Source organism: Phyllostomus hastatus, unplaced genomic scaffold (genome assembly GCF_019186645.2).
Source record: "Phyllostomus hastatus isolate PE091 unplaced genomic scaffold, TTU_PhHast_1.1 phas_scaffold_501, whole genome shotgun sequence".
In the NCBI taxonomy this organism is placed as follows: domain Eukaryota; kingdom Metazoa; phylum Chordata; class Mammalia; order Chiroptera; family Phyllostomidae; genus Phyllostomus; species Phyllostomus hastatus.
Window position 1 is genome coordinate 9,763,389 of NW_025334033.1, and position 13,843 is coordinate 9,777,231.

Consider the following 13,843-nt stretch of genomic DNA (forward strand, 5'->3'; position numbering starts at 1 on the left):
GGGGATTGAACCTGCAACCTAGGTGTGTGCCCTGAGTGGGGATCAAACTTGCGACCTTTTTGGTGTTTGGGATGACATTCTAACCAGCTGAGCCACCCAGTCAGGCCTTCTGGTTTTTAATGTAAACAATTACAGCTATAAATTTTCCCTGTTGTTACGCTTTTGCTGTGTCTATAAGTTTTGTTTCCATTTTCATTTGTCTCTGTCTTCTAATTTCCATTGTGATTTCTTCTTTGAACTATTGATTTTTCAAAAGTGTGTTAATTTACACAGTTTTAAGAATTTTTTAGTTTTCTTTTGTTGTTGATTTCTAGTCAGAAGTTAATTTGTATGGTGCCTATGTATTAAAATCTTTTGAGAATTAAATTGTGGTACACCATACAATCTGTCCTGCAAGGTGTTCCATATCTATTGAAATGAATGTATATTCTGTTGTTTAGTAGAGTGTTGTGTAAATGTCTGTTAGGTCTAGTCAATTTCTGGCTTAAGCCCTGTATTTTCTTCTGACTGGTTTGTTGCATCCATTGTTGTGAATGGGGTGTTGAAGTCTGTTAATTCCATTGTAGAATGTGTATTTCTTCCTTCAGTCTGTCAGTTTTTTTTTTCATGTATTTTGACGATCTGTCATTAGGTGTGTAAATGTTTATAATTGTTTTTCTTCTGGATATATAGAGACTTTTATTAATATATAATGTCCTTGTTTGTTTCTTGCAATCTTTTTGATTTAATGTTTATTTTGTCTGATACTAGGAAAGTCACCCCTGCTCTTTTTTGGTTATTATTTGCATGGAATATCTTCTACTCTTTCACTTTCAACTTGTGTCTTTGGATCACATATCAGTCTCTCGTTGACAGGACATAATCTAATCATTTTTTAAAATAATTTTGCTAGTTTTTTTTTTTTTTAAAGACAATGTCTTTTTGGCAAAAGACATTTGCCAATATCTTTTGATGGGAGAATTTAATCTATTTACATTTAAGGGAATTACTGATGAAGAGAGAGTTGAGACTTCTGTCATAGCGCTGTTTGTTTTCTATATGCCTTATAGTTTCTTTGTTCCTTATTTTCTGTATTACTGTCTGTGGTTCATATTTTATAGTGAAAAGTTTAAATTCCTTTCTCATTTTTAAAAATGTATATTCTATAGCTATTTTCTTGGTGTTTACTGTAAGATTACATTTAACATCCTAAAGTTATAACGCTAATATGAATTTTTACCAACCTAACTTCAGTAACATACAAAAACTGTGTTCTTTTACACTTCTGCCCTCACCTTGTTCAGTTGTTGATGTCACAGTATTATATCTTTATACATTGTGTGCCCCCGGGCATAAACTAATAATTTTTAAAAATGCATTAGTATTGTAAATTGTGTAGAAAACAGACTTTGGAATGACAAAGCAGAGTTGTAGTAATATTAGCTTTCACACTAATAATTGTTTCTTATTTTCATTAGATGTATTAGTCCTTTAAATCCTGTACAGCACAAAAAGTTCAATTAAAAGCCATTATTATGACAGTACTAGCTTTTATAATTGCCATCTGTTTACCTTTAGTGAGATCTTTATTTTTCCATATGGCTTTGAGTTATTGTCTAGTGTCTCTTCATTTCATTTTGCAGAAATTCCTTGAGTATATTTTGGAGACAGTTTTAGTGGTCACAAACTCCCTTACCTTCTGTTTATCTGTAAATTTCTTAATTTCTCCCTTACTCTTTTTTTTTTTTAGGGTGAACTTTTAACTTTTATTTAATTTTTTAAAAATTATTTTATTGTTATTCAATTACAGTTGTCTGCATTTTCTCTCCACCACTCCCCCTCACCCCAGCCAAACCCACCTCCCTCCCTTGCTTCCACCCTCCCCCTTGGTTTTGTCCATGTGTCCTTTATAGTAGTTCCTGAAAACCCTTCCCCCATTTTCCCCTTGCCCCTTCCCTCTGGCTATTGTTAGATTGTTCTTAATTTCAATTTCTCTGGGTATTCAGTGTCTCCAGTTAAAGGTGAGATCATATGGTATTTGTCTCTCAACACCTGGCTTATTTCACTTAAATAATGCTCTCCAGTTACATCCATGCTGTTGCAAACGGTAGGATCTCCCTTACTCTTGAAGGACAATTTTGCCTGATACAGGATTCTTGCTGATTTTTTTTCCTTTTTGCACTTTGAATACATTGGCCCACAAATATGCTGGCCTCCAAAGTTTTTGATGAATAATATGCTCATTTTTATTGAGGATACCTTGTATATGATGATTTGTTTCTATCTTGGTGCTTTCAAGATTCTCTTTTTGTCTTTTTTTAAAGTATGAGGATAATGTGTTTCAGTGTGGGTCTCTTTTGAGTTCATTTTACTTGTCAATTGTTGATTTTCTTGGATATTTATGTTAATGTCTCTCCACAAATTTGGGAAGTTTTCAGCCATTGTTTTTTCAAATAGTCTCTCTGTTTCTTTCTCCTTTTGAAACTCCCATGTTGTGTATATTGGTTTGCTTGGTGGTGTCCCATAGGGTCTGTTTGCTTTTCTTCAGTCTCTTCCTTAGACTCTATAGTTTCCAGTGTCTGTTGTTCTTGCCCTTGTGGGGAGTCTGTCCATTTTTAGGGTTTCTTATGCAGTCTCTGGCAATGACAGTTCTGGTTTTTATTGCTTACCCCATTTGATTATGTTGGCTGTCACTTTAGTCTTGACGCACTAACAGAACTGGACTCTTCCCTTCTCAGTCAGCTCCTTTTATGAATTTTCCTACTTACTACAGTCACCACTTACCCATAGTTGAAACTTTAGTCTTCGATTCTCTATGAGGGATTAAGACGTTTTAAAACATTATAAGACACTTTCTTCTGAAGTACTGTACTGTGTATTTTGTAGCTATTATTGTCCAAAAAAAAAAAGATGAAAAGGGACCTTTACTTAGTACAGTCTTTAGCTTATTGAGGTGTAAAAATCTTTGAAAGATGATTGAGAGGTCAAAGACAATAATGCTTGCCCTGAAGGCACTTTTATTTTTGTAATAGAATTAATGTGTATGAAATAATTAGCAACACTAGACAAATTTTTTACCAAATGATAGTACCCCCTTTATTGTAAGCACATTTCCTGTTACCTTTTTAAAAATTGCAGTGCCCCCCCCCAAAATACATGTTCCTGCATACTCACCCTACATGCTACTTATTTCCTTTCTATTCTGCTTTGCTTTTTCTCATATGCACTTACCACAATACCATATATATATATATATTTTTTTTTAAGATTTTATTTATTTATTTTTAGAGAAGGGAGGGGGAGAGAGAGAGATAGAGAGACAGAGACAGAAATGTGTGGTTGCTGGGGATTATGGCCTGCAACCCAGGAATGTACCCTGGCTGGGAATCGAACCTGCCACACTTTGGTTCGCAGCCTGCGCTCAATCCACTGAGCTACGCCAGCCAGGGCACAATATATTTTTAAAAATTATTTATTGCCTGTCTTGCCCTCTTTATCCCAACTCCATGAAGGCAGGGATTTTTATCAGTTTTGTTCATTACTGTATCTACAAAGTCTGATACATAGTAAACATTCAAATATTTATACATGAATGAACACTAGGGTCTTAGATGAAGTCTTTCTGAAGTATGATAAATGAGCTAGGTTATGAAAGTTGGATAGCAGAGACTGACAACTAGCAAAGTAATTGGCTCAATCTCTTTCTAGCTCTGAAGGTTTTTTTCTCCCTATTTTAAATCTTTAAGCCTTTATTCAACATTCTGTGTTTATGCTCTGAATGATGTTGACTGTACAAGCCCTTTAGAGACAAAGTAGTTCTTTACTAATAGGGTCGTAATGTTCAGAGCAGATATACTTCTTACAAAATCAGGTAGCAGTTTGGATTCTCTTTTGTTATGGGAAATTATTTGAATTAAGTGAGAATGGTGCTTAGTCACATTTCATGACTTTAGGAAAAGGTTTTGGATCTTTGGCTTAGAACCAGCTACATCATACTCTCTGGGGATTGACTATGAAAATACAGTGTTTGGTGCTGGCTGGTGTGGCACAGTGAATTGAGCACCGGCCTGCAAACCAAAGGGTCTGCGATTCGATTCCCAGTGGGGGCATATGCCTGGGTTGTAGGCCAGGTCCCCAGTGGAGTGCACGAGAGGCAGCCAAACATTGATGTTTCTCTTTGTCACTTCCTTTCCCTGTCTAAAAATAAATAAAATCTTTTTAAAAAATACAATGTTTGTTTCTCTATAGCTGTTTTCTTTTGGGGTTGGGCAGTTTGCTTAAAGAATAAAGCCTCTTAACCTAGATTTTCTATTTGTTTTCCTTTGTGTAAAACTACTTAAAAAGATTTATCTGTGTTTTAGAGAGGGAAGGAAGGAAGGGGGAGAGAGACAGACAGACAGACAGACGCACACATAAATGTGCGGTTGCTGGGGGTTATGGCCTGCAACCCAGGCATGTACCCTGACTGGGAATCGAACCTGCGACACTTTGGTTCGCAGCCCGCGCACAATCCACTGAGCTACGCCAGCCAGGGCTTACATTTTTTAAAATATATTTTATTGATTATGCTATTACCGTTGTCCCATTGCCCCCCCTTCATTCCCCTCCACCTTGCACACCCTCTCCCACCCACATTCTCCCTCCTTAGTTCATGTCCATGTGTCATAAGCTCTTTAGCTTCTACATTTCCCATACTATTCTTGCCCTCCCCCTGTCTATTTTCTACCTACCATCTATGCTACTTATTCTCTGTACCTTTTCCCCTTCTCTCCTCCTCCCACTCCCCTGTTGTTAACCCTCCATGTGATGTCTATTTCTGTGGTTCTATTCCTGTTCTAGTTGTTTGCTTTGTTTTTGTTTTAGGTGTGGTTGTTAATAATTGTGAGTTTGTTGTCATTTTACTATACATTTTTTTTTATCTTTTTCCTAAATAAGTCCCTTTAACATTTCATATAACAAGGGCTTGGTGATGATGAATTCCTTTAACTTGACCTTATGTGGGAAGCACTTTATCTGCCTTTCCATTCTAAATGAAAGCTTTGCTGGATAGAGCAATCTTGGATGTAGGTCCTTGTCTTTCATGACTTGGAATACTTCTTTCCAGCCCCTTCTTGCCTGCAAGGTCTCTTTTGAGAAATCAGCTGACAGTCTGATGGGAATTCCTTTGTAGGTGACTGTCCCCTTATCTCTTGCTGCTTCTAGGATTCTCTCCTTATTTTTAATCTTGGTGAATGTAATTATGATGTGCCTTGGTGTGTTCCTCCTTGGGTCCAACTTCTTTGGGACTCTCTGAGCTTCCTGGACTTCACAGAAGTCTATTTCCTTTGCCAGAATGGGGAAGTTCTTCCTTAATTGTTCAAATAAGTTTTCCACTTGGTGCTCTTCCTCTTCCCCTTCTGGTACCCTTATAATTTGGATGTTGGAATGTTTAAAGATGTTATGGAGTTTCCCAAGCCTCTCCTCATCTTTTTGAATTCTTATTTCTTCATTCTTTTCTGTTTGGTTTCTTTCTTTTTTCTGTTCCACTCCATTGATTTGAGTCCCAGTGGTCTTCCCATCACTGTTGGTCCCCTGTGCATTTTCCTTTATTTCAGTTAGCGTAGCCTTCATTTTTTTCATCTAATTTGTGACCAAATTCAACCAGTTCTGTGAACATCCTGATCACCAGTGCTTTGAACTGTGTATCTGGTAGGTTGGTTGTCTCTTGGTCACTTAGTTTTATTATATCTGGAGCTTTGATCTGTTCTTTCATTTGGGCCATTTGTTTTTTGTCTTGATGCACCTGTTATGTAGTGAGGGGCGGAGCTTTAGGAGTTCACCAGGTCGGGGCAACCTAGTCCCTGGGTTGTGACCCTGTATGTGGGGGCAGCGTCTGAGAGGGAACAATGGCGCTTGCTGCGCTCTCCATCGGACTTCAGTCCCTTCTGCTGCTTCTCCTAAGCAAACTGGGCCTTTCTGGTGCCGATTCCCATGTGGGTGGGCTTGTGTGCGTTCTAGGACCTCGTGGGTCTCTCCAGTGCACTCTCCTGTGAGGCTCGGGGTCTCTCCCTGAGCTTCAACCCCCACAGGTGTTTTCAATCAGTTTCCCAAGGCTCTCTTTCCCAGAGCTGGGACCCTGGGACCACCTGATCAGCCAGCTGCCTTGCATGCAGTGACTCACTTCACAATCGCCGCCTTGCTGGATCTGCCCATTGCCACCCTGGGCCCAGGGTCTGCCTGCTGCGTTATTGCCCACCTGGGATGCCTTACTTGCCTGGGCCCACTGCTCCTTGTGCCACGACTCCTCTCTGCCTGGTTGCGAGACTCCGTCCCTCCTACCGCTCTGTACGAACGTGTCTATTTTAACTCCTTGGTTGTCTGACTTCCATACAGTTCTGTCCGTTCTGGTTGTTATTCTGTTTCTAAATTGTTGTCCCTATCTTGGTTGTGCGAGGAGGCACATGTGTCTACATACGCCTCTATCTTGGCCAGAAGTCCTCTGTATAGAACTTCTTGACAGTGTGAATACATCTCAGTTGGGTTTCAGTGCTTTTCTATTGATATATTTTGGCTCCTAATACTGAATTAGGCTATTTTTTAAAACAGTTGGTCATCAGAAGGCAATAGTAACATCTCAGTCCCTGGAGCCATATTGACTGCATTTGATTCTTGATCTGCCTCTTATTGTAGATTCCCTGGAATCTCAGCTTCTGCAAAATGGGGGTAATAATATCTCAAGGAGTGCTATGATAGTCAAATGAATTAAAATATATTAAGTGCTTAGTGTAGGTATACAGTAGGCTTCAATAAATATTTGTCGTTACTTGTAAAATTAAAAATTGTAGTGTAGAATGATTGTCTTTCTAGGATTATAGAGCAGGCCTTTACTGACAGTGCTAACTATAGTAGAATTTCCTGTTAACTCCTCATTCCTTATCCTGCTTCATTTTTGTACATGGCATTTATTATTTTGATGTTTTATGTTCATTAGTTTATTTTCTCTTTTTATAACTGTGAGGTCAAGGCCTTTGCTTTATTCATAGCTGTGTTCACTCTGTTGCTTAAAATGGTACCTTATTTATAATATTCAACAAATATTTAGTTAATAAATAATTAAGATGCATGAGGGTAACAAAAGGATTTTTAGGGGGTATCTGTTTGATTGTTAATGTGTTAACTGCTTTGTATGAGGTATTTTATATTGGCAAGGCCTCAGTGAACTTTTTGTTGCCAAAGGCATCTAAAATCTTATGCTTCCTCTTGTTAAGCTATATGTGAAACAGAACCTGAACAGCCCGTTCGACATTATCCATTGTGGGTGAAAGTAGAAGGTGAAGTAGATCCAGAGCCAGTTTATATTCCAACGCCTTCTGTCATTGAGCCCACGAAACCATTGTTATTGCCTCAGCCAGAAGTTTCATCTACTACTGTGAAGGGCAAACTGCTCACTGGAATTAAACCTGCACGGTCATATACTCCCAAACCCAATCCTGTGGTAAGCCTAGAGTTTCATCTTTTTTTAAGATTTCATTTATTTAGTTTTAGAGAGGAAGAGAGGGAGAAAGGGAATAAAACAACGATGTATGAGAGCAACACCAGTTGTTTGCCTCTTGTACATTTCTTGATCGGGGACCAAACTTGCAATCTGGGCACGTGTGGTGACCGGTAATTGAACCTGGTGACTTCACTTTGTGGGACGATGCCTAACCAACTGAGCCACACTGGTCAGGGCTGGAGTTTGATCTTACTGCAAATTGCAAAAATCATTTGAAAAGATGATAGGTTTCAACCAAATCTTTGGTTTATATTTTGTGAGTCCTTGTGCTTTCAGGTAATATGCCTGTAAGTCATTTCTTTTCTGATTTAATTAGTTTAGATACTGGCACTTAAAAAATGTCATAAAAGTAGAGGTTAGTAATAGTAATTCTTATGTATAGCCAAATCTCTCTTCAGGAGGATCATATAAAGATGGGATTTTTAAAAAACCTGACTTGCAAAAAAAAGTCTGTTAAAATACTATTATTCCACACTGGCTGGTATGTCCCGGTTGGGTGTTGGCCTGCAAACTGAAAGGTTGCCAGTTTGATTCTCAGTTGGGGCACTTGCTTAGGTTACTGGTTTGGTCTCCCGTCAGGGCATATGCAGAAGGCAGCCAGTTTATGGTTCTCTCTCAATTGATATTTCTTTCTTTCCCTTCCTCTGTCTCTAAAAGCAGTGGCGGTGCAAGCTGGGGGTGGGGGGGTGGAATATCCTCAGTTGAGGATTAAAAAAATAAATAAACTGTATTCTTGTATTGTTGTATATTGAGTAATTGAGATGTAGTACATGTTATTAATAGAAAATAATTAAGAAAAAGCTTTAAAAAGTAACTCATTTTTTAAGCAAAAACTAAAGTTTTTAAAATAATTGTTAATAGATTATGTGAAGACTGATAGGTAGAAGAGCTGATAAGCATTTCTGATTATTAAATCCATTTCAGTCTTCCCATTTGATGAAATTGAATAAAGGTCTTTACCAGTGCTGATCTAAACTATTACTAGTCTGTGGTAAAATAAGTACTTATGGAAAAGAAGGGTAAATATTTAGAAACTTATAGTAGGTTGATAGTCATTTTACATCTATTAAATCTATTAATACTAAAAACTTGGGCTTATATTTTACATCTTTTGTTTTTCTAGTGATCTATTTTGTATTTTTCTAGTAATTTTGTATTTTACAAGCAGTGTGTATTAGACTGGTATTAAGAAATGTATTCTTCACTACAGATCATTTGAGAAATACTTCTCTGGTGTGATCTGAAATTCTTTTTTAGAGATTTTATTTATTTATTTTTAGAGGAGAAGGGAGGGAGAAAAAGGGGGAGGGAAACATCAGTGTGTGGTTGCCTCTTGCATACCCCCAACGGGGGACCTGGCCTGAAACCCAGGCATGTGCCCTGATTTGCCCTGACTGCGAATTGAACTGATGACCCTTTGTTTTGCAGGCCAGCACTCAATCCACTGAGCCACACCAGCCAGGGTGTGATCTGAAATTTTTCAGTAGAGAATCCTATTCTTTCTGATTCCTCCAAGATTCAACACATATGAACTGTATTTGTAATATTTAACTTTAAATCTTGCATTTTAAATTTCAAGTATTATAATGGAAAGTTAAACAACCTTTGTTTTTGAGTCTAGGAGACTTTTTCCCTCCAACATTTGTAATGTTTTGTTGTATGAAACTTACAGATTCGGGAAGAGGACAAGGATCCTGTCTACTTGTACTTTGAAAGTATGATGACTTGTGCCCGAGTTCGAGTATACGAACGAAAAAAGGAGGAACAGAGACAGCTGTCACCATCCCCATCATTTCAGCAGCCCAGTTCATGTCACTCTAGTCCCAAGAACTGTAATGCAAAGGTGAATTACTTACTGCATAATTTCTCTTTTTAATTTTCATTTTCCTGTATTTGGTATTAGATTTTCCACTACTATCAGAATAATTTGGAATAATTCTTGTGGGGCAGAGAAGGCTTACTTGATGTGTATATCAATTTATTTGTTTTTCTGCATACTTATTTTAGGAAATAAATTTATCAGGGTTTTTTAAAGTATTAACTTTTTTAATGCTGGAATAAATTTTTGAACACTTTTAGTTTTAATTAAATCATTTATCTGTAATTGTTAGGATTGGTATCTTGTCACATTGGTGAAATTTCTAAATAATTGAAGCATGGCCCATTAAACAGCAAACATTTTTCCTTCTTTACTAAAATACACTATAAAATACAATGTAAATTCCTTTCTTTGTGACTCAGTCACTATCAAGAATATTATTGCTGAGCAAATCTGCTTGTTTTTGCCGAGGACTATGTAATATGATAGTAATATATGTATGATAGAAATTTCTGAAGCTGTGGCCATTTTAATCTTTTTATTGTTTCAGACTTTTTTGAGAGATTTAAACACTTATGTTTTAGTCTATTGATATTAAATGTGTCAAATTGAAGTATTTCTGTGTTGTTTCATTCTTCAGGAGCTCGATGCTGAACATCAGCCCTTGAAACCAATTACCAGTGACCTGGAGGATGATTCTGATAAATCACAAGGTCAGCATGAAAGCAAGATCTTATCATTTGATAGTAATTATATAGGTACAGAGTATAATAAAAATGAGAGCAAACGAAAACTACTAATCCAAAATATGTCCACCTACCCTGTTTCTAGCTTCTGCTAAAAATAGAGATGACAGATAAGTTTTTTCCTGTTGTTTTAGTCTCTTTATCACCTGTTCGAACAAATAAAATCATTCATTGCTGTGGTATGTTGTAAGGGGCATTTAGGATGAAGTCAGTGATTTTTTAAAAATTTAATTCTTCAATTACAGTTTACATTTAATATTATTTTGTATGTTTCAGGTATATAGCATAGTGGTTAGACAATCATAAACTTCAAGTATTTCCCCTGATATTTCCAGTACCCACCTAGCACCATGCATAATTATTACAATATTATTGACTGTATTTCCTGTGCTGTACTTTATATCCCTGTGACTGTTTTGTAGCTACCAATTTGTACTTCTTAATCCCTTCACCTTTCTTACTTAATCCCTCAAGCCCTTTCCCCTCTGCCATGAGTCTTTTTGGGGTATCTAAGTCCATTTCAATTTTTTCTTTGTTTTGTTCTTTAGAGTCCACATATAATTGAAATCATATGGTATTTGTCTTTCTCTGACTAACTTATTTCACTTTAGCAATAATGACTTCTAGGTCCATCCATGATGTTGCAAATGGTAAGATTTCATTCTTTTTTAAAGCTGAGTAACATTCCACTGTAGATACATAGGTACCACAACATTTTTATCCACTTGGCTGTGAATGGGCACTTGGGATACTTCCACGTCTTGGTTAAAGTAAATAACGCGGTGGCAAACATGTGGATGCACATATTCTTGAGAATTAGTGTTTTGGGTTCTTCAGATACAGACCCAGGGTGGAATTGCTGGGTCATAAGGCAGTTCTATTTTTAGTTTTTCGAGGAACCTCCATACTGTTTTCCACAGTGGCTGCATCAATCTGTATTGCCACCAACACATCCTTGACAACACTTGTTTGTTTATTTACTGATAATAACCATTCTGCCAGGTGTGAGATGAAATCTCATTGTGGTTTTACTTTGCATTTCTATGACAATTAGTGATGTTGAGCATCTTCTCATATGTCTACTAGCCATCTGTATGTTCTCTTTGGAGAAGTGTCTGTTTAGGTCCTCTGCTCATATTTTATTTTTTAATTTAATTTTATATTTTTGGTGTTGAGTTGTATGAGTTCCTTATATGGGGTGAGGAAAAAGTAGGTTTACAGTTGTGAGTACATAAAACACAGAATTTATTATTTTTGTTTGTTTAAACATTTAATTCTCAGAGAGAGGGGAAGGGAGGGAGAGAAATATCAATATGTGGTTGCCTCTCATATGCCCCCAACTGGGGACCTGGCCCACAACCCAGGCATATGCCCTGATGGGAGTAGAGTTGGTGACCCTTTGGTTCACAGGCCAGCACTCAGTCCACTGAGTCTCACCAGCCAGGGCTATTCTTGAATTACTATTTATTATTGTATTATTTTCCATACCAACAACTGTAAACCTACTTTTGTCCTACCCTGTATTTTGAATATTAACTGTTTACTGGATGTACCGTTGGTGAATATCTTTCTTCATTTAGCACGTTGTCTTTTTATTTTGTTGATAGTTTACTTTCCTGTTCAAAAGTTTTTTAGTTTAATGTAGTCTTGTTTATTTTTTCTTTTGTTTCCCTTGTCTAAGGAGATATGTCAGAAAAAAATATTGGTAATAGAAATGTCAGAGATTTTACTTCATATGTTTTCTAGGAATTTTATGGGTTAGAGTCTTACATTTAAGTCTTTAGTCCATTTTGAATTTTTTTTGTATATGGTTTAAGAAGGTGGTCGTTTCATTTTTCCCCCATATGTGTTCATATTTCCCCAAACTGTTTATTGAGTAGACTATCTTTATCTCATTGTATATTCTTGCCTTCTTTATTTAATAATACTTGCCTGTATAGGCATGGTTTTATTTCTAGGCTTTCTATTCTGTTCCATTGATTCATTTGTTTAATGCCAGTACCATGCTGTTTTGATTTCTGTAGTCTTGCAGTATAGTTTGATATCACGTAGTGTGATACTTCCAACTTTGTTCTACTTCCTCAAGATTGCTGTGGCCATTTATATTTTTTGTGGTTCTGTATAAATTTTTGGATAATTTGCTCTAGTTCTGTGAAAAATGCTGTTGGTATTTTGATAGGAATTGTGTTGATTCTGTAGATTGCTTTGGGTAATATGGACATTTTAATGATCATTTTTTTATATCCATGAACATAGTACATGCTTCCATTTATTAGTATCTTCCATTTTTTTCTTCAGTATCTTACTGTTTTCTGAGTACGAGTCTTTTTTTTTTAAAAATTTTATTTATTTATTTTTAGAGAGAAGGGAAGAGAGGGAGAGAAACATCAGTGTGTGGTTGCCTCTCATGTGGCCCCCACTGGGCACCTGGCCTGCAACCCAGGCATGTGCCCTGCCTGGGAGTTGAACCTGGGATGCTTTGGTTCACAGCCTGTGCTCAATCCACAGAGCTACGCCAGCCAGGGCTGAGTACGAGTCTTTTACTTCTTTGGTTCATTTATTCCTAGGTATTTCTTTCATTCATTCATTCATTCATTCATTCAATTTTAGAGAGAAGGGAAGGGAGGGAGAAAGAGGAGAGAAACATCAGTGTGTGGTTGCCTCTTGCACACCCCCAACCTGGGACCCAGCCCGCAACTCAGGCTTATGCCCTGACTGGGAATTGAGCTGGCAACTCTTTGGTTCGCAGGCTGGCACTCAATCCACTGAGCCACACCAACCAAGGCTGGCTATTTATTTATTTATTTGAAGGAATTTTAAATGGGATGGTTTTCTTGGTTTCCCTTTCTGATAGTTCATTATTCATATATAAAAATGCAGTTGATAATTCTGACTTATTTATTTAGTTTTGTATCCTGCTGCTTGACTCAATTTATTTATCAGTTCTGGTAGTTTTTTGGTGGAATCTTCCTGGTTCCCTCTATACAGTGTCATGTCATCTGCAAATAATGACAGTTTTACTTCTTCCTTTCCAGTTTGGATGCCTTTTATTTGTTCTTGTGTGATTGCTGTGGCTAGGAATTCAGTACTGTATTGAATAAGAGTGGTGAAAATAGACATCTCTGTCTTGTAAGTGATTTTCATTTTTAAACTTCTTTTAAAACCTCAGTCATATTGGCATCATTAGCTATTGAAATTTTCCCTTGGGTTCTCAATAGCTATTGCTGTTGGAGAAATGTAGAGGGAGAAAGGAAGGAATATCACTGATATTTATCTACCAGAGGCTACTGCCAAATTTGATGAGAGGTAATGTCTAGTAAATTAACTATTTGTTTTTGGTTTTGTTTCCTAACACTTTAGATACTTAAGCAGTGGTTTCCAACTTTTTGTTTTAAATCTCATTACACTCACAAAAAGTGAAACATTTTTTTTTATAGCACACTGAGGTAAGTTGAGGAGCCTGTTGGGTAGGATCTATATTCTGACATACCTGTAACTGTAGAACTTTGAGAGGTTCTGCTGTAGAAATTTAGGTTTTAATGAAATAGACATCTAGTTAACATGTTGCCATGAATATAAAATATGGTGAGTTGAGTAATGTGGAAGTAGAGCAATCATATCTATATGTACAAAAGTAATTCAGAAGTATTTGTAGTAGAAATTAGATGTCCCGGCTAGTGTGGCTTCGTGGATTGAGTGCTGGCTTGTGAACCAAATGGTCGCAGGTTCAATTCCCAGTCGGAGCACGTTCCTGGGTTATGGGCC

The 13,843-nt window shown here is 37.0% G+C and overlaps 1 protein-coding gene across 16 annotated transcripts in view; it reads left to right on the forward strand.

Moving 5' to 3' along the window:
- MGA (MAX dimerization protein MGA) overlaps nt 1–13,843 on the forward strand; it is a 159,584-nt gene that overhangs the window by 115,631 nt on the left and 30,110 nt on the right. For all 16 annotated transcript variants that reach the window (XM_045822092.1, XM_045822090.1, XM_045822089.1 and 13 more), the window contains 3 exons: nt 7,227–7,453; nt 9,186–9,356; nt 9,973–10,045. In XM_045822092.1, the coding sequence (XP_045678048.1) occupies nt 7,227–7,453; nt 9,186–9,356; nt 9,973–10,045 (471 nt within the window). The remainder of the gene's footprint in view (nt 1–7,226; nt 7,454–9,185; nt 9,357–9,972; nt 10,046–13,843) is intronic.